General features: G+C 35.1%; 1 protein-coding gene across 1 annotated transcript in view; it reads right to left on the bottom strand.

Annotated features, from left to right (window-relative positions):
* Positions 1–385: 385 nt before the first annotated feature.
* The window catches only part of LOC104465687 (neuroblastoma-amplified sequence-like), a 54,953-nt gene continuing 34,637 nt past the window's right edge, over positions 386–20,701 (bottom strand). Inside the window, exons 21-31 of the mRNA XM_010078832.1 lie at positions 14,274–14,357; positions 13,540–13,693; positions 11,942–12,127; positions 10,734–10,907; positions 9,612–9,745; positions 8,839–8,901; positions 8,169–8,291; positions 6,569–6,671; positions 4,202–4,425; positions 528–640; positions 386–477 (exon numbers count right to left, since the gene is read on the bottom strand). Of these exons, the coding sequence (XP_010077134.1) occupies positions 386–477; positions 528–640; positions 4,202–4,425; positions 6,569–6,671; positions 8,169–8,291; positions 8,839–8,901; positions 9,612–9,745; positions 10,734–10,907; positions 11,942–12,127; positions 13,540–13,693; positions 14,274–14,357 (1,450 nt within the window). The remainder of the gene's footprint in view (positions 478–527; positions 641–4,201; positions 4,426–6,568; positions 6,672–8,168; positions 8,292–8,838; positions 8,902–9,611; positions 9,746–10,733; positions 10,908–11,941; positions 12,128–13,539; positions 13,694–14,273; positions 14,358–20,701) is intronic.

The following is a 20,701-nucleotide window of genomic DNA, read 5'->3' as shown; positions in this document are numbered from 1 at the left end:
TTTCTATACCATTGGAGTCAGAGCTCCAAAACAGATTTAAACTCAAACAAGTCAGAAGAAGAAATACTTTGTAAAAGTTCACGTCTGTTGTCATTGGGTTTTATATACTTCAAAATGAAACAGCCCAGTGGAGACATAAAAACTGCCTATGCATGAATTATTTCTCTCCCACCCATTATTTTTATGCTCATCAGCACATGAGCAAGTGCAGATTATTTTGCAAACGAAAGCTGAGCTCAAACTATTTCTGCTGAAGTCACCAAGAGCTTCAGATACTTATTATTAAAAAGTCCTGCTAAAAGTCCGTCCCAAAACACAGGTTCCATATGCAGACATCTTTCTTATCTCACGACACATGAAAAATGTTTTTAAAAATCATTTTTTGTTATGTGCCTGTAAGCTGCCTGGAGGTAGGGAAGGGAACCTTTAATTTACTCATGCAACACTCAATCAATAGTAAACCCTCTGTCATGCATACTTATGCCTGTGATCCAAGTAATCATATAAAGAATACAAATATGCAGTACCTTGTAACGGTAATATTCTCACGCCGAATTCTTCAAGGTAGCCAAGAGCACGAATGAGATCTAGTTCCTCCTGAATAGCACTCGGACAGTCTACAATAAGTTGTAGACAGCACCTAAAGAGGAAGGAAACAATTTTTTCTAAAAATTGTTGAATAAATTCAAAGCTAAATTTGTGGGAAAAGTTCACCTTTGCGTAAAAAAAAAGAAGAAAAAAAAAACCACCACCATTGATTTACTGTGCTTCTGAAATGTCAAAATCCTGCCCGGTCCTGTAACACACATTGCAACTCTTTAGCACTATATCTCTGTTATGGCTCGCTAAGCATTTTAACAAAATTCTATTATTGGATTGCCACAATCCTCTTCACCTAGTTGTGATAAGAACATTGCCTAAACCCTCTTGAATTTAGACCTGCAATGAATTGAACAAAAGACATTGAAGACCAATGTACTTAAATATCCAATCATTTAGAGAAATATTTCTCATGTCATTACTGTGTTTTGGTGTTGCCATATACCAGAAGATAAAAGCAAAATTCTGTAAAAAGTTGACTGGAAGTGAACTGTTAGAGCCAGTTTCACAAATTCAGTTTCCTCAACTAGGTTCAGCAAATGAAAACAAAGCTGATTTAAAAAAAACACAAAAAATTACTCTGAAGATGAATTAATGCATACAATTATTAATATATATATTTTTTAAAACCTTCTAAAAACTTATGTTTTATGAATATTTTATTGACATAATCAGCTTTTAGATTTTTTTTTAATAGAACTTGCATTCTGGTACATTGTGTTCATATGTAGTTTTATTAATACATGTTTAACAAAAAACACACATGCAACTTAGTCTGTGATATACAATGTCTTAATTCTCATAGACATTAAATCAGGAAAGTATTTTGTTTGTGTAATTTGTCATATGGCCTTTATCTCTACATGTTAATTAAGAAATAGACATGTTTACATCAAAAATATGTTAGCTACATTCCCATCTGAACTGGTCACATTTTTCACAAGCATTGACAAACATTTCACAGTTAAGTGGAGTTTAAAACAGGAGTGGAAGGAAAGAGAATGAGCTAAACAGAAAATAAATACATTGCACCTAACACAACTTATACAGGAAGGTTACTAGGAGACCTACACACCGTGATAATCACTCATGGAAATAAGTTATATTACCATGAAAAAACTGACTGGAAAAAAGTCAGAGAAGGACTAAAGTATCTTACTAAACAGAATAAACACACGGTCAGACATTCATAGCAAGTATTAGAGCTAGAAACCGCATATTTTGAAATATCATCATAAAACTGTAAGATAAAAGTTGATCACAGGTCCCTTATGAGATATTAAAAAACAATGATAATTTGTAATTCCAGAACCTGCTAATGGAAAAGACTTTCAATAGAAGGAATTAGGAAATAAACCCTAATTTTATGACAATATTACATCATTTTTTCATAGGGATAACAGAATCATACAGAAGGGACCTTTACAGGTCAGCTAGACCAAACTCTCTCCAATGCTCAGGGACATCTTCAACTAGATCAGGTTGCTCAGAGCCCCATCAAGCCTGACCTTGAATGTTTCCAATGATGGGGCATCTACCACCTCTCTGGGTAACCTGTTCCTGTGTTTCACTTCCTTATATCTAATCTAAATGTACCTGCTCTCAGTTTAAAACCATTACCTCTTGTCCTGAACTGTGCATTTTGTTGTTCCTGCTGCTCTACAAATGAAGCTACTCACCGGCAAAAACAAACCAACCTCTCTGCCTCCTAGCTTAGCCCAGAGGAGCGCTTCTCTTCTACACCTAGAGGAAATCTCACCACTACAGTAACCTCATCCCTTACAAGTAACTAACTAATACAGAGATTTTTAACTGTGGCAACTATATGCATACAGATACAATTCAGCTTAATTTGGACATTATACAGCATATGCATCTGCTTCACGGTGACCACTACTTTCACACAGTGTATCTAGTAGCCCTGGTATCCAAAACATATAAAGGCTCAACTGATAAAAAAATATATATTTATATAAATATTCATATATTTTTTTAAAAAAACATAATTTTTTAAGAAGTCAGTGACTCTTGGACCTTTTAGGCCTCCAAACCAATTATTTACCTAGAGTGCTTATAAGCAGTAATGACAGCCAATAAACTATGTTTTCAATAAAAAGGTACAAATAGAATAACCATTACATAATTAATACCGTAAAAGTGACTGTCTTCCAGCTTTGACATAAGGCAATAATGCCTTTACTAAAAAAGCAAAAATCAAAACTTCACAAAAATAAAGAAAAGAACCTTCATCTTCATCACACATATTTATGGGTACGTGCATTTGGGATGGGAGAGAGGAACAAGCTGCGAGTGACCAGGGACAAAAAACAACAATGCTTTTTCACTTACTAGTTAAGTTATGGAGAATGTAATGGTCACTCAAGGCAAACTGCAAAAATATTCTTCCTTTAATCCCGAACAGAAAATATACGAATTGTCAATCCGTAAAACTTCAAAACCATATTTTATTGAGGAGAACTCTTAATTGGGAAATGCACAATTAATTACAAACAGTCTGACTGTATTACTGTAGTGAGTACTCAAAAAAAAAAGGTAACATGTATGTACATGTCACTGTGGGCCAAGATGAATTTGTATCTTGAGGGGAAGAAAAATAATTTAATTTTTTCCTTATAATTAGTAGGTAAGTGTACTCACGTCAAAGTGAAAGTAGTACTTTATAAAGACTTGTGCTCCTTTGTAGTTGAGACAAGTATTTTTGCTTCATTATGGAATTTTATTTTGCTTTTTGTTGTTTGGTTTGTGGTTTGTTTTTTGTTTGTTTGTTTTTATCTTTTACTAAGTGCCTTAAGGAAAAAGGAAAACTCATTTGGATTAACACATAACAACAATACCAATGAAAAAGTGATTTCTGAGCATAAAAGGGAAAGGCTGGACATATTAAGACATGCCTCTATTTTAAATATTTAGTATAAGCCAAAGCATCAATCTTCTACATAGATAATACCTGATCATTTTACCTATCTGCACCTAAACTGTAAAAGAAAATACTTCCATATTTAAATCTATATAAGAATGAATGCTCACACTGCAACTTACAAGGCTGCTCTATGCCTGAGATCCTTTCTAAAGAATTATTTAGCTTATTTCTTAATGTAAAAAAGAGACAGATAGCCTCAAATGAACTCTCAAAAATCAGGAAAGACCAAAGTAAGAAAAGAAATTAAAGAATAAGCAAAATGTTATTTTCTATTCTGATATTAAATGGGGGCCACAATTGTGGTTCAATGCCATAATGCAGAAACAGTTCAAAGGACACGCACAAAACATTTCCTACCCACAGAGAGAGACTTGTACGTTTCTTCTTCAAACTGAATTCTGTAATAGATCATTCCAGCAACCAGGGACAGCAATAGTGTACACACACACACAAAGCAAGGCAGTGAAAAAAAAAATACAAAAAAACCCCAAACAACAAAAAGCCCCAACCAAAAAATCTTCCTGAAGATATTTTTTCCATTTACCCTGTAATTTTACACGAAGACAAATAAAGACTCACCCCCTCTTAGAGAGAAAACAATATTCAACTTTCAATTAAAAGACCAATATGTATTTACGTATATGATAATTGTAAATATACCTGGCCAAATCCATGCAGCTATCAGTCAAACTTTTTGAAGAATTGAAATATTCTCTGCCAGCAGCCAAAACTAGTTCGACACTTTTCGCATAGCTGACTCTGTACTGTGGCTTCCCTTTTGACGAACTTGGTAGATCCACTGACCAAATACTGCAATGCATCATTTGCCCAGCCAAGTGGATATTGTCTATACTGCTTGAACATAGAAGACTTTCTGTGAAGATCTAAAAGAAGGAACAATAATTTAATAATCTGCAGCAGCAGCTTCAAGTAAGCTTATTTGCATTGTATGGAACCAACCCTTTTGAATAAAAGCATCTTTGAAGTCAAAAGAATATATCCAGTCCAAGCAGAAAATGTAACTTCTACCACGAAGAGTATTTCCACAATTTACCTAAGTAAAGCTAAAATAACTAGCAGCTAGTTTTTTCTACTTCCTGTAGAAAAAAAAAAAAAGCTTAACTGCCTTTTTACAGTATGACTTAGAGATCAGAAATTATTTGTACCTACATTCTGAGGTGTTAACAGGATGCAAGAATCTGAAAAGGCAGTTCAGCATTAGCAACTTAAACCAACAACATATGAGAAGAAATTCTGTAACCCTGAAGAAACTAAAAATATAACTGAGCATATAAGGTATTTTTTAAGTTTTAACCAAGACTATATTTTCAAAGATACTAATATAATGCTGCATCTGCCACAAAACACTTAATCACTACTTTCAGGTCAAAGTTTTGCCCACTTTAAGACACTCAATCTTAACTCCTTAAAAAAAAAATTCATTTTTTTAAACATGGTCAGTATTGTCTTAATGAAGAGCAATATATGCATTTAATCATTTCAGAAAATATCGCAGCTACAACAATACAGCATTTATCAAAGGTCTTAAATTTTGTAACAAATTAAATAGAATCAATGAATCATCGAAGAGCAGAGTTCCAAGGGACCTCCAAAGATTATCTGGTCCAACCTTTCAAGGGAAAGGGAGCATAGATGAGACCATCTAGCACCCTGTCCAAATGCATCTTGAAATTAAAGTATTTCTTCACCAGGAAGAACCCCTCCAAACTATCTCATGCTCTGGAAAGGAACAGAGTTCAGTGCTTCTTAAAAACATCATATAATTGGATCACCTTCCATTTCACAACATATTAATCCTCAAGGAATAGTGAAAGATACAAAGTACGATAGCTGACCTTTCTTCCTTAAAGATCACATACATACAATTTATCTCAAAATTTACTGACATGAAGTTCTTCTTCAAGAGCACAGGATTCAGTTTGCATGCACACAGAATAGAGTAAGCATCATGCTAAAAATTTCCCAATACAAACTTCACATGTGATTGCAAATCCTTACTGCCTTATCAATTTCTCAAATTTGAAGTTATCAAAGTATAATGGCATGACAGAACTGTATCTCAAAGCATTTTCAGCATTCCTAGATAATTTTTCCAAAACCCTTTGCTGTGTTTTTTAATTATATGCTACAGAGGTTAAAAAATAATTCAATATTAGTTTAAAAACTTATATTAAGATCAGAACATTAAATACATTTCTCTTTGAGCAACTTCAAATTGCACAACTGCAGAGAAAGTGTGACCTTTTTATGGATAGGTTGAATAGCATTGCTTTTTCCCTTCAATTTTTTTTCTAATTTGCTTTCAAAGCTTCTCCCAAGAGCTAATCAGATTGGTAGGTATACACAATTAAATCTGCAAACTGTATTAAAACACTCAAACTTTTAAAAGATGTGACTATTTAAACACCAATTATAGTGGACACGGCAACGTCTCTGTAATAAAATGCAGTATACTGAATTGAAAATGGAGATAAACAATACATGTCACAGCAAATTCCACAACAGCCTAATAGCTGTCCTCTGCAAATATTAACGACACAGGTTTTGGGGTTTTGCACATGCAGGGCTTTTTTCTCCTTCAATGAAATTAAATGTCTCATTTCACACTATTTTTGTTCAACTGCAAGCAGTAGAAAGTCCATAATCCTACAATGGTAGGTAGAACCTCATGTTTCAGAAATGCTTGGCTGCAGACAACACATTTTCATTAGTTTTAAGTGTTTAGTAATAAACACGTTTGTATATAGAATCACGAATTCTCAAGAAGTTGACTCAATTTTAAAAGAGTTCTAGCAAAAGATATACAGGATATTTATTAGAGGGGCTTTTGATGAAATGAATTATTAACACAGGAAGTTTCTGATTGAATGAATGTACCATAAAAGAGCCAGTAAACAATGAAGTAACATAACACATGAAAATATATTTACATTTGTGAGCAACAATTTTAAAGGAGAATTTGTAGCTTACTTGGAACATAAATCAATAAAAAAACATAAAACTCACCTCATAGCAAGTATCTGAATCTAAGCACGTATATACTTTCTGTTGCATGTCTAACATATCCTGGAGCAACTCCTTCCAGTGTGTCTCACTGACTGACGGTTTCCTACAAACATTGTCAAAATTAAATATTCTCTTCCTCAACAAATTTAAAGAAAAGCAGTACATAACACTGCAGTTCTATCACCAAATACATGAGTTTTCTCAAATGTTATTCCAGTCTTTAATTGGCCTTTTAACCAGAAGTGATTTAAAGAGAGGATGCTTTTAGTATTAATTAACATTAGAAGAGTACGTTTGGGATAAAATTTTTTGATGACAACAATGCAGTACCCAAAGTGGTTTTTCTTTGTTTTCTGTGGGATAAAACAGGGATTTAAGCAATCTTTATCAAGATCCCCCAAGTAGGTTTTGACAACTTTCAATAGTACGTGAGAAAGTTGGAAGTGTTGCTGATCCAAGAACAGCTGGGTAAAAAGTTTCTAGCAGCAACAGAGGACCATTAAAATACTGCTAATTGCAGGCAATCTCAAAAGACTAATCAATTTCATGCCACCATAGGTGAAAGGAGCTGCAAGTTTATTTTGTTTCCCAAATTGGAACAGTATTCAGATTCTTGACCCTCCGGAACCATAGATCTCTGTTTACCCACAAAGCATCCCATACAACTTCACGTCCTCTGTCAAAACTGTTCCTACTAAAAACACTATGAAGGTTTTTTGACATTCTCTTGAGCCTTTCAGATTAAAAGAGACTTTTTTAAGCTACACAAGCTAGTCCAGCTAATAGTGATTTTCTCATGTAACATTAGCTTTCATTGTGGCAAAGCAAAGGGTCTCGACAAAAAGTGAAAAAAGATCAACATTTTTCCTACAGAGGCATTGACTTGATCTTTCTAAAGAAAGGTTTTTAAAAGTCAAAAAGCTTTCAGCATGTCCAATCTAAATACTAACCTACCTACAGTGATAAACTGATCCCCATGTTTACTTTAAGTAAGAAAAAAAAAAACTTGCAGTGATGGCTGTTTTTCCCAGGGTTCAATCTTTTTATCTTCTTATGCTAAGAGCTGTGTAATAATTCACGTACAGTTGGAAGACTAGTTAAATAGAAGCAGTTCTTAAACAGAAAAATTGAAAAATTACACTGGAACTGTAAGAGGTATAATCAATACATAAAATCAATAAATTACTCGATTACAAGAGCTCCTAAGAAAACATGCCAAAAAACCCAGTTATTTTACAAACCCTACCCTCTCAATAAAATTTAATAGGTCTTAAAGGGCCTCATTTACAATATGTTAACTTTTACTGTTCATCATCCTGCAGTATTTTACAGCCAATATGCCTTTCAGGCTTGTTTACTTGAACACAAACATATTGATACAAGTTTGAAGCAAGACAGAGTTTTTTGAATGTGGAGAATGCAGCCAAAACACTAATCATGCTAATCATCAGCTTAATAAATGTGTTTAAGTACACCATGTTCCGTTTGAACACTGTGGTTCCCTACCGCAACAAAACAGGCAGGTACATTTTCTGACAATAAGTACTTGATAACTTCATGTCCTTTCCCTCTTATCTCCCATTCCCCTTTGAATACTAACTTGCGACCTGTGTGCCTCGTCAGCCTAATCATCAGCTTCCGGGCCTCCTCTGCATTGTCCTTCGTATCTTTCACAAAGGAAACAGGTTTCTGAAGTCCATGTTTCTCCAACAGCTCTGACACACTGTAGATGAACAACATTTTTTAATTCTGCACAACTACCTCTGCTGCACCAGTCTTAAAGCTGTCTTAGGCAATGTACTGCAAATGCAAACAGTCTCCATAAAGCCTGTAACAGTATGGATTAGCCAGACTAATGTTGCTTATTAAAAAGAAAAAAAAATTCTAAGGCAAATGCATATCACCAATAACACAATGATGTACCTTCACAGCTTTTAGTTTTTGGTCACTCAAAACACTATAGAGTATCAAGATGAAAACAAACTCCCTGGATATTTCAGAAGTAACCTTCCTCCCCCTCCAAAAAAAAAAAACCAAAACAAAAGAAAAATAATTTTATTCCAAGGAAAATATCGGTGCAGTTTTATGATATTCAAATAGCTAAAACCATTCAAAATTTCTAAGTTCTGAAGATAAAAAAAACTTACAGATTATCTTGTTGATAACAATAAAGATAAATATTCTGGCTGCTTTCTTGTCATAAAAAAGTTCCTGGATATGCCTAGTGACTTCTGTAAGAATACGTTACTTATTTTAGAAAAATTAAATACCTAAGAATTTGTTCCAGTTCATCTACTTCATCATGAAGACTGTTAGTTTTATCGGTCTCAGGCCTGCAAAGATATTATACAATTAATATGAAATATATATCTCTCTATACTTCTTGTAACTCCTTCATATAATTCATATTACATAGATATAAAAATAAGCAGTTTGAAACATTCCTTGGTTACAGTCAAATATATATTTGCTTGAAAAGATTAAAACTGCTGGCTTTCTGCTGGAAGGACAGCTAAAATTGAGAGGGTCCCTCAGTCTCCAAATAACAGAGCTTTTCCTTCTTCCTTAGTTTTCTCAGGCTCTCTCCTTCCTACATGAAAAAGATACTGGGAGAATAGTTTACATCTCCTCCTTGTTTTCACTTTCTGGAGAATTAATTGTCTTTCACAAAAGTCTTTCATATGGAGACCTCTCTCACAGCTAAGTGCAAGATGTGACTAACTGTAACAAGATCAACAAGATCAGTAGGACAGCACTAAAACTTGTCCTCAATTCACCAGGACAGAATAGTCTAAGAAACTAACTCACAAACCTTGGTCTAGGCTGCTACTTTAAATTACGGTTTTTTTGCATTATTTGGCAGAGTACATAAACAGCACAAGCATACATGTGACCGCAGTAACTCAGATAGGAACAGAATATTCTAGGAATATTACCTACCCTTTAGTGACTTAACAACTACTTTTAAAGCATTAATTAATTAAAAACAACTATATTTAATATTATCTAAAATATTTACAAATATCTAGCTGAAAACGTTTACCCATATCCTCTTTGTGGAAGGCATTCCAAAATATCATAACAGAGAGAGAGCTGATCATCTCGTTCACAACTATAAATACATTCCAATGCCGTAATCATAAGCTGGTCTTGATCAGGAATAATCTTTTGCTGACACTAACAAGAAAAGAAAGCACATAAATTTTAATTTTCTGTTTCTAATTCAACAGTCTCTTCTGAATATAAAAACGTGTAATCCAAGCAAATAAATTGTCTTTAGCCAGAATTAGAAGGTCTCTTACTAACAACTTAGTCAAGTACCCGATGAAGTTACAACCTGAAACACTGCAGACAATGGAAATAACAGTGGTACACCACTATACCCTTTTTGAATTTGAGAAGTGGAGAGGGTGCACGGCAGAGGAAGGCAACTGCTGCGAACATTTGTCAGATTTATTTAATACATATGACAATTTCAATAGATATAAAATCAATATGAATAGATATAAATCAGTATCAATAGATACAAAATATCTGCATTTTTCCTTCACTGGTTGATTTCTGTCCATACACTTAGAACGTTCAATAGTATGCAAAAATGTGCTTATGTGCCCTGGAATAATTATTTAAACTGTAGAAGCAGCGCGAAATACTCACATGGAAAGTAACTTCAACCCTTACTCACTGAATTCTTGGTTCCACCTTAACAGCCCTCATTTTATTCTTTGCATTTGTTGTGGAAAGAGAGGGGCGGGTGGACAGGGAGAAAGAACTTTACATCTACTGTTAGTAAATCCCTCGGGGAAAAAAATATTAGTGAAATCAAGCTCTTTCATATCCCATTTTTGAAAAAGCAAATATGCCAGGAATTTACTTTAAACACATCACCACAAAATTACTTCAAAGAAAAAGCTTTACAATAATTTTTGTTCTACTAGGTCAAGATTACATTAGTTCTACAATCTCAACAAGGACAGTTTAGTTGTATCATAACTTACGCTGTAAAACTTCTTAATGTTTTCTAAAACATAACAAATCCGGGGTCCAAGACAAAAGGAATAGAGAGACAGTCTGATTCAGAAGATGAACTAACCCTATTTATGAATTCACCTCTTCAAGACAATTTCTGAACAAACCAGTAGAATCACCACAGCTCTATACTTACAGCAGGTTTTGAATTCTGAAATATCTTCAGAGGTAGAGTCAGGTCTGCCTTTGCTAATGTTACTAAATATTCTTTACAAAGTGAATTTGCAAGACCAGGGGACTGATTTTCACAGCGGTGGAGAAAAGGGATCATCCACTGATAGACATTCTTCACGTATCTTTCATCAGAGGACTAGAAAGCAGAATGAATTACAGAGAGGAAAAAAAGAAGTTTAGCTTCATTGTACAAAACAAGCAAGTAAACCAAAAACCAAACAGAACGTATTTTGATCAGTATAACTTGATACTTGAAACAGTATCTTTGCCTATTACAAACAACAGCTGAAACCTGACATTCACCACTGCAGCACAGATCACTACGTCATGAAGCACTGAAACAATCCATCATCTTTCTGCTACCCACTGGCTTGGCGAAACCAAGCAGTAGAGAAGTAAAGTTTATTACATGAGGCAAGCCTAGCTGTCTTCCTTCTGCAATTTCAGAATGAATGAAAGATCAGCTTGCATTCATGTCAGAGTAGCACTACCTTCAGTATGCAAGAACGCAAGACAGAAAAACAAATTATGAGTGGTTATATAAATCCTAGAAAAATTTTGAAAATTCTGAGGAGCTTCAAGTGCATGAGTATTCTCTGGTGCTTACATATTCTTCAACTGAATTTCAGAGCCGTGTTTAATCTCTAGGTATTTTTCAACCTTTCCAAAAGGTCTTTTTCTATTCTGAAATGCCATGCACAAGCTGAACAGAGAGAAGATGAAAAACACACATATGCCGCAGAGGCAAATATTAAAATTTTTTGCCAATATTTAAAGACACAAAAAAACATCCAAGGAAAACATTGTGTTGTTGTATCTGCAGCACCATCAACAGCTACACTGAAGACACTTTAGAAAGCATCAATAAAAAAAGCAGTTAACAGCTTTCAAAAGACTGGATTATTAATAGCGTTTAGTCCTGTGCCTAGGACAAAGAAACAGGTCTTTGTGAAAACTGAGCCATTTTAGCTTTTGTTAAAAACAAATAAACAAAAAAACCCTCCACAACAAAAAAGGAACAGTACAAGCGTTGAATTCTTGTTCAAGAATAAAGATGGAGGTTCATCAGGAAAACGTCAGCCACTAACAGTATCTTTACATACGCAGGATCTAGGGTAACCTGAATTACTGGAAATGAAGGTATACTTACTGATTTATCCTAATACTTACATTCTTCATTAACAATCTCAACTTTTCAATGTCTTTCATCTCTACAAGTTCCTTCAAAGTTAAGGTTCTATCACCATCAGTCTCATAAACTATTGTCTCAAGAGTGATCAGATTGTCACAAAGCATCTGCAGACCAGGAATACTCCTCTCCATACCAAGACGAACAAGGGACAGAGCACAGTCCACCTGAAAAATAATAAAAACTCCCTGCTGTGCAACTGTTTGCCAAAAAACAACTTCAAGTACAATCTGTGTCCTATTTGTGTGTCTATTTTTTTTCCCTGTTCCTTTTGCTTAACAGGCAATTCTAAGTTCCTAGAAGCTTTTGTGGACAGTATATTCCTAAATGGATTGCTCTTCTCAGCTTTATAAATACCAAATAAAACACTTAATGTTAGTGGATGATGTTATTATAGGCTTTTTTGACCTAGATGCATCCTATTGATGTGCGTAAATTAGGAGAATACTATTCCTTCTGGAGATCACACACAGAGATACACCACCTCATCTCACTGCATGGAATAGGAAGGATGACTTTAAACCAAGATAATCAGTTAATTGACTGAAGTTATGCATACCTCTGCACGTAACATGATTTTTCTAGCTAACCATGAATTAATTATTAATTGTTGCATTTTATTTCACATAAAAAATTACGATATTTTTCCCTCGTGACTGAAAATACCTTTATATAAAAGATTCTGTTTCAATTGCAAAGAACACAATATTGGCTGTATGTATTCAGTGAGGCAGACATAAGTCTGGAACAGTAGAACGCAATTTCATTTATGTTAGTAATTTAATTGATCCTCGGAAGTTGCTTTTATTTCCATACCTTTTGATAGGCTCTTAAGATCACAGGGAACTATGATTAAAGAGCCTTGGAGGACTGCAAACTTGAAGAATAAAAGAACTTGTCCATCAGAACTAACTGATAATGATACTCCCAGCCAACCTCCTTTTCATGCCACTTAAATTGGCTTGAGAAGCAATAAAATACTAGAGCACATCAGTGATGAGCTGTATTCTTACTCGCAATGCTTATCTTTACCCCATAGAGCTTCAAACATTTTTAAAATACAGAGGAAAATAAAGCAAAAGTAAGCTGTATAGTAGTCCCACAGACACACAAGAAACCTGCCAGGAAGAAATCATGACAGTATTGCATATTGGCAGTGACACATGTGACTGACAAATATTGTCATACATGAGACAGTATCATGTGACAGATAATAAAATACGTTTCCTGATAACCCTGTATACAACATTTCCTTTCTTAGTTACAAACATAAAATGTTAACGATAAACGTGTTTCACGGACTATGAAAGTGCTACTGTCTGCTATGGTAAGTCAAGTGAAAGGCAATCTGCTGGTTTCTTATTCATTCCTATGGATCAATTATTTGAGTAAACTTTAGAGCAAGCATAAATATACTGCAAAAGAAAAAAAAATACTTCAAAAGCCATAATGAAGAATGAGACACAGTGCATGTTACTGAGGGAAGAGCATCCCATTAATACCCATTACGACAGGATTCTGTTGAAGAAGGCTGATCAGCTCGAGTCAGCCCCCATCATTTCCTCACTGCTATTCTCACCTGCATTGCATATTTTTCAATTTCCTGTGCTCTGCTCAGATACCAATCAGTAACGAGATCTACTGAAAGGTCAGTAGTCCTGTACTTCAGTAACTCAGGTTGTGTTTCATATAGAAATTCGCCTTCATCTTGTGAAGTTGGTTCAACAATCATCCTTTAAAAAAAAAAGCAAGTATATGTTTAAGTATAAATTTGCTTGCATTTTTTTCACATCAGTCTTTTTCCTAAAACTTCTGGATGTTCTGAAAGAAAATGCTACAATTAACCTACTGTTACACCAATAATTTGATAAGACTCAATTGCCAATCACAGTAAGCGTTAACTATTGTCAGCAAAGTAGCTAGTAAAAGATTCCAAACATGAGCTAGATCATGAAAGAAATAAAACTCTCTACCAAAGACGCAAGTATGCCCAACCTCTGCTTTCCCTCTGTTCCTCACACAGTGAAAGGCAGTTTTATAATCCATTAATGCTGCTATGATAATGTTATGGATGACAAGTAAGGGAGTGGAAAGAAAAAAAATAAATAAATCAGGATTTCCAACAGTAACCTCGCCCCAGCTCACATGCTCAGTCAGTCTCACTAAGAAAGCTGAAAACACAAGTTAGTGTGTACAAAAACAAGCAGTGAGCCTTAGTGGTTATTTCCCACATTCTAAGAATTACTAAGTAAACTCTTTATCTGAAATGTACATAAATACAGAAAAAACTTTTTGCTTTTTCTGTATACTTACCTGCATTCTGCTTTTTCACACCAGTCTTCCTCACGATGTTTCTGCTCATTCCAAGGAAGAATCTTCAATATCCCCTGCTTGTAACTGACATAACAGAAAAGGGAAGCTTTACACATTTTTTTTTAAATGTGACGCCACTCAATTAATAGAATACAAAGCATATGCAAGTATTTCAGTGAATTATTAATAAGCATGCCATTCAATTACAATATCAATTACTTAAGATTTATCACTTCAGGTGATAAACACAGGTTTTCAACTGTTATTTTGCCTGTATAATATTGTCTGTACAAACACATATTCTACCTATACCAGTAAAGATCCACTAAAAAAAAAAAAGGAAATAAAGGGGAAAAAAAACACACTACATGCTTTAAGAAGTTTTACCACTTCACAGTAAGTATTCTGACTTCATATGCTGTCACAAAAGACTGAAATGAGTAAAAAAATATGATATTCACAGCTTAAAAAAAAATATATAATTCTTCAAATTTTAGCATGAACCCTTGTACTGAAACAAAACAAGATATGCCCTGCTGGGCTATCTTGTCAATTAACTTTAATGTTGTTTTCTGAATACATACTTCCACAGTGAAACACTCTCTAAATACTGAGGTTGAATAAAAAAAAAAAAATGTATGTTTAAGATGTTAAGTACACTGTGGGCTATTACTAGAATGATTAGTTATGTCTTGCTGTTGTAGGCTAGCTGTTTAAGCAGCATAAAACCGTGTCAAGCTATGCAAAACATAAACTAAGGGGGAAGAGAAGAGCCATATAGGTTCTGGCATTTGCAGAAATAAGAAACAATCCATGTACAAAGTAAAGAGATCAAAGTTTCAGCATACTGGAGCAATAAGCTATTTTAAATCTCATTCATTTTCTCCTGACCTTGATAATAAACAGCAACAGTAATACAGCAGGGACAATCCCTATTTATAAATTAACAATGGACACAATCTTCTCATCCCTTGAAGAGCAGCACTGTAACTCAGTAGCTTAAAAAGAAACACCATTCCAACAAACAAATCAATTTCACAGTACAGTAAGAGTCAAAACACCAAACTAAACATCAGTAACTCCATCTCATTTCACAACAGCCATTAAACACCTTTAACAAAGCAAGGCATGTCCATACGAACTGCCCTGTACACACACACACATTTCTCCCAGAAGGACAGCCACCCTTCATCAGTCCATGTGTTTTGGGGATGGAGGGCAGGGCGGGGAGGCTGTTGTTTGTTTAAGTCTTAGATAACATAATTTATCAATTAATTTTAAATGTTAATGTTTAAAACTGGGTTCACAAACTAAATTAATAGAGTCATATTTCAAATGTCATACATGAGAAGGTTATTATGGAAGGTCCAGTTTGTAGTGAAAAAGCCAAAGCATGATTAAGACTCCCAAAATATAAAATCAAGACAGTACAAGCAGGTCTTTATGTTACAATCGATAATTCTCTCCTTTTCTATGTTATATTAAACATAAAAGAAATCTGGACAAAATTTCATTGCCCAAAACAGTTTCTTTTCATAGTAAAATTTTCCCATTCACTTCCCAGTAGGCTTAAGAAGACATTTCAGAGACGATTGTTTGATTGGCTGGTTTGTTTGGGTTTTGCTTTGGCAGGGAGGCTATTTTTTGTAATATTAACACACCTTAATGGGGGGGGAGGGGGAGAGGTAGTGAAGACAGGCTTTTATACAGCAGAGGACAGACAAGGGTTTCATTTTAGAAGCTGTTTCAAATCATGTCTGCAAAATTGCAGCACAACTACAATGCGAGAATAACAGTAAGACAGTTTCAGGTACCAACTCCGATTTTACAATACAGATAGCTTCTCTTCCCTCCAACATTAGCTACACCTATTAACACCTTAACAACCGTTCTGCCTCCATGAACTGTATTGCTAAGATTTTATTCTACTGTATTAAAAAAAATCTCAGACACAGTAAGGACCTGAAAGTCTTGACTACATCAAATCAAATAATTTAAAAAATATTTTACTCTAAACATCAGAGGAAAAAGACATTCAGTCACTGGCAAGAACCAGTTGGTAGTGGAAGCTCTCAAAGGAGCCTGAGCACTTGGGCAGTTTCAGAAGCTGAAGAATCATAAAGCCAAGCCGAGAGGAGCTCTCACACCACATCTTGCCCTTCCCTTAGTCTCCTTCCCAGAGCTCCACTAAGAACACCATGAATAGTAGTGGGTAGCCTGTAAAACAAAGTCAGCCCCTCCCTGTCAGACTCCCTCTCACACACCTGAGACAACACACTGGTAAAGTCACCATCCCTGGAAGTATTTAAAAAATGTGTAGATGTGGCACTTGGGGTCAAGGTTCAGTTGTGGACTTGGAAATGTTATGTTTACAGTTGGACTTAATGATCAGAAGGGTCTTTTCCAACCTAAATGATTCTATAATTTCACAAAAGAGAACACAAACTGTGTCCATACCCCTCTCTTCCAAACTTTGGCTTCTGCATGAGTCTCTGAAACACCTAACTGATGGGAGAGCAAGAGGAAGGACACATGACAAGTAAATAATTATATCAAGATCCATTAGAAAACTGCAGCAGATACCATATATTGTATCTACTCTGAAAGCAAATTCCTGTTCCAAGTAGTCACTTGTAGACTGTTCGCGGCTCTCTCAAGAGCATGCCATCCAAATAAGTCTTCCCATATAATCTCAGAGCTCCAGGAAAAACTTTTGGGAAAGTTGCTTTGGTCTGGCTTTTCTTTCACTGGTTGTTTTTGTTGTTAGTGAGAGAAAGAAGTCATGCAAAATAGGTGCAGGCATTTAATGGATATTTAAACTTCAAACATTCCAACTAGCAGAAGTAATAGATTAAGTAAGGACTCTACTCAAAGTAACTTCTCCAACACCCCACTAGGGCTTACAGCTTCAACTAAAGTTGAAAATTTATTGCTTAAATCAATGCTCGCCAATAAAGATCTCACTCAGTTTGAGTTCCCAGACTTTGCTCTGTTTGACAGTTGTTCTGCTTCCACCCTTCCTCTCACCTCCAAAATCCACCAATCAATGTGCAACTCTGCCTCCCTCTGCCTACCTTACTCAACCAGGTATGACAGAAAAAAGTTGGAAAGTACAGAGAGAAGCCATGTGAAATGACCAAAGATAAGGACTGTGGGATCATCCCTTCTGTGAAAGCCAGAGCAGACTGAAGAATTCTAAAAGAAAGAAAAGAACGAATATGCTAAGCCTGATAAAAAGTTGTCAATTTTTTCATTTAACTTAAATATGAAATTACATTTCACTGTTTCACCTCCTACAACACTTCAAGCACTGATGAGACCAGCAGGGACTCATTTAAAATACACAACAGCAGATACTGTTCTGCACCATATGCAGCTAAGCTGTTAACTGCTTTAAGTCAAGTCTACAGATAAGCCATGGAAAATTCTTTTAAAAGTATTTTCTGTTCCGGCTCAATTTGCCACTTTAAAAGTACTCGGGTTCACCACAGAAATAAGTTGAGGGAGGAATTTCAGATTTTTAAAGCTCTCACCAAGAGTCAAGCAGCATTCAGTAACTATCTCCTATAAATGATTAAAGACGACACAGCAAAAAAAAAAAAGACAAAACTGCAAAATACCTCATCCTACTAGAAATCAGCAATTATGGGAAGTCCATTTTAACAGATATGTTTCTTGCTGAGCTAAGTTCACAAAAAAAACACAGCAAAACCCACACCACTCAGAACTGACTGCGAACTTCATTCATCTTCTCAACACCACTAAAAAAAGCCGTAACTCCCTCCTGTCCCTTACATGACTGCATCCAGCTGTCCTTACTTTCTCTCCTCATTCTTAACAGTTTAGAAAAACACTTTGTAATTGAATTCAAATTCAAGGACTGGAATAAACCAGCCTCAACACTAGCAAAGGATGGGAGATGCCTGCACATGAGTCCTTTATAAAGGCAAATAAATTATTATTAACATTCACTATTAATATTATTAATAATATTAGTAAAATTATATTAAAACACTGTATTTATCTCAAGCTGTATCACAAGGTTTTTTCTTAACTGATAGTTATGTTTTAGCTCATATATCTTCTTCCCTCAAATTTCCATTATCAGTAACTCCAGTGACTCATGCAGAAACAGAAAGCAACAAAACTTTGGAAAAGCAGTTGTTAAAGTAGAAGCAAGTCAGTTGAGAAAGATTTTGGCCATCAAAACATCATTGTAGTCTGCAAACTCAAGAACATAAATGCAGCTGAGATGGAGAAGAAAGATGAAGACGTGAACACACAAATACAAGGAGGTAGGGCTTCCATTTTTCAACATGCTTTTGTTTATAACACACGTGCCACAAATCCAGCTGAACTGGGGCACATAAAAGCCACTGCATATGCCCTGCACACAGTACACGAGCCTAACTGGGCTGGAAGTGGTGAATTCAGCACGCAGAGGTAGCTTGCCGTATTTGCAACACACACTCTACGCTGCTGCATCCAGAAGTCATCAGTCTCTCTGCTTTGCAGTTTTGTTCTAGAATCTGAAATCCCACAGAGGTCAGAGACACAGACAGGTTGAGTCGGCATTGCTATGTGGTGGGCACTCACACCAAATTCCAGATGCAGGGACAGATTGCTAGAGTCACTAAGGCAGGTAACCTTCTTCCCAATTAAAAGAAACTATCTGCTGTACCATACCGTAACTCTACAGAAATATTAGTGTGGGGGGTTATTTTTTTTATTTTCTTCCTGAGCCAGTGCTTTTCCCCCCACCCCCTACCCTTCCCTCTTTTCTTTCAGCAGTAGAATAAATACGATTGGAGCCCAGTAAATTGACAGATTACAGAAGTATTCAACTCTATTTCTTCAAAAAGAGCTGACTTTTCCTGGATTGCTCTTTTCACTCTATTGTTTATGTTGGCTTGGCAATTCTTCCCATTCTTTTCTTTAACAAAAGAGGTCCATGCTATTGTAGTTTCTGTATCCTACCAACTGCATTTATTCAAACCTGCTGATTATTTTTCTCTTCAGGGACAGGCTTTCAAAAGAGGAAGGTCTAAATCACTTTTAAGGTCAGAATCCAATCTTATTACCAATGGCTACTGTGTGGTGTTTTTTTCCTTCAAGCATTTCATACAGCAGACCTGTATGAGACACATCTAGTTGAGGATTAGAAATTTTTTAAAAAAAAATCTTTTCCCTTGTAAACTTCTGCACATCGAATCCAGACTCCAAAGCAAAAGGCAATTTGCCCAAACACACCTATGAAACAATATCTTGCTAAAAGACATGCACATTTTCAAGAGTAGGTTTGGGTTTTTTTCTGAAAATATTTTGGGAATACATGAATCTTTGCTTTTTCTTTCTTTTTTTTTTTAACGTCATGTTTCATTTTCTGAAAAAATGATGTTATAAACATTAATTCTGCATCTGAAAGCTTGTGTGTTATGTTCAGAACTATCCCAGTATGTAATGTGTTTAACTAAGACAACAAGTATTGATCTGCTAGAAATGAGAAAGCTATCCATGAAAGATACTGAACTATAAAACTAAGGTAGTGTTTCCATCAAATGGTTTTGTTATCCACTCAAAATGTTTTTGAAGAACGTGCTTGATCCCAATTTTATTACATTTAATTTTAAAATTATCTCAAGTTTGTGATAAGAGGAATATAAAATGCTGAACCTTCGAACACTCTTTTCCCCATGCTGACACTTGTACACTTACCAGCATTTACAATTTCTGTATTTTACTGTAGGCACACTGTGAATTACTTTAGACTTCACATTCAATTAGTACCTCCACATCCCACTACAGACAGATAGGGAGGCATTAAAAGTAGGCTGTATATAATACATATAGATGTATATAATGCAAGATCTGCAAGGGAAGTTTTATAAAATATTATTTTTTAATTTAATCCAGAACATCATCTGTGCAAAGTCTGTATCTTCTCAGATAGCAATGGGAAAATCAATGCCAGTGTCTGTTGCTCTGCAATTCTTATGGCCCTGAAACAGTTTTATTATATCACAATTATTCTATAACTGATGATGAAATAGAATAAGAAATGCATCCCAGATATGCAGTCTTAAACAGCTATGATATGTATTGCATTTTTCATATTGCATGAAAACATTCTTTTCTACCATTATAGTAGTTTAATAGCAAATTAGTAAATGTAACTATATAACTGATTACATGTATTTTTAGGTTTATAATTCTTCAATATACTATGTGATATAGAAGTGGTGGGCAGAGGGAGAAGCTCTTAATTTTCCAGGAATATCCACAGGACATGTGACAAATGCATAAAGACTGAAGTACAGCTGGTACCTAAAACATGGAGCCAAAAACACCACACATTTTGGGAAAACTGAATCACGTAAGCTAGTTGAAAAGGTATCCCAGCTGCTTTTGGCTGTCACAGTTAACTACCC

This window comes from Pterocles gutturalis, unplaced genomic scaffold (assembly GCF_000699245.1).
Source record: "Pterocles gutturalis isolate BGI_N339 unplaced genomic scaffold, ASM69924v1 scaffold19698, whole genome shotgun sequence".
Lineage (NCBI taxonomy): Eukaryota > Metazoa > Chordata > Aves > Pterocliformes > Pteroclidae > Pterocles > Pterocles gutturalis.
This window is presented reverse-complemented; position numbering and strand designations above follow the sequence as displayed.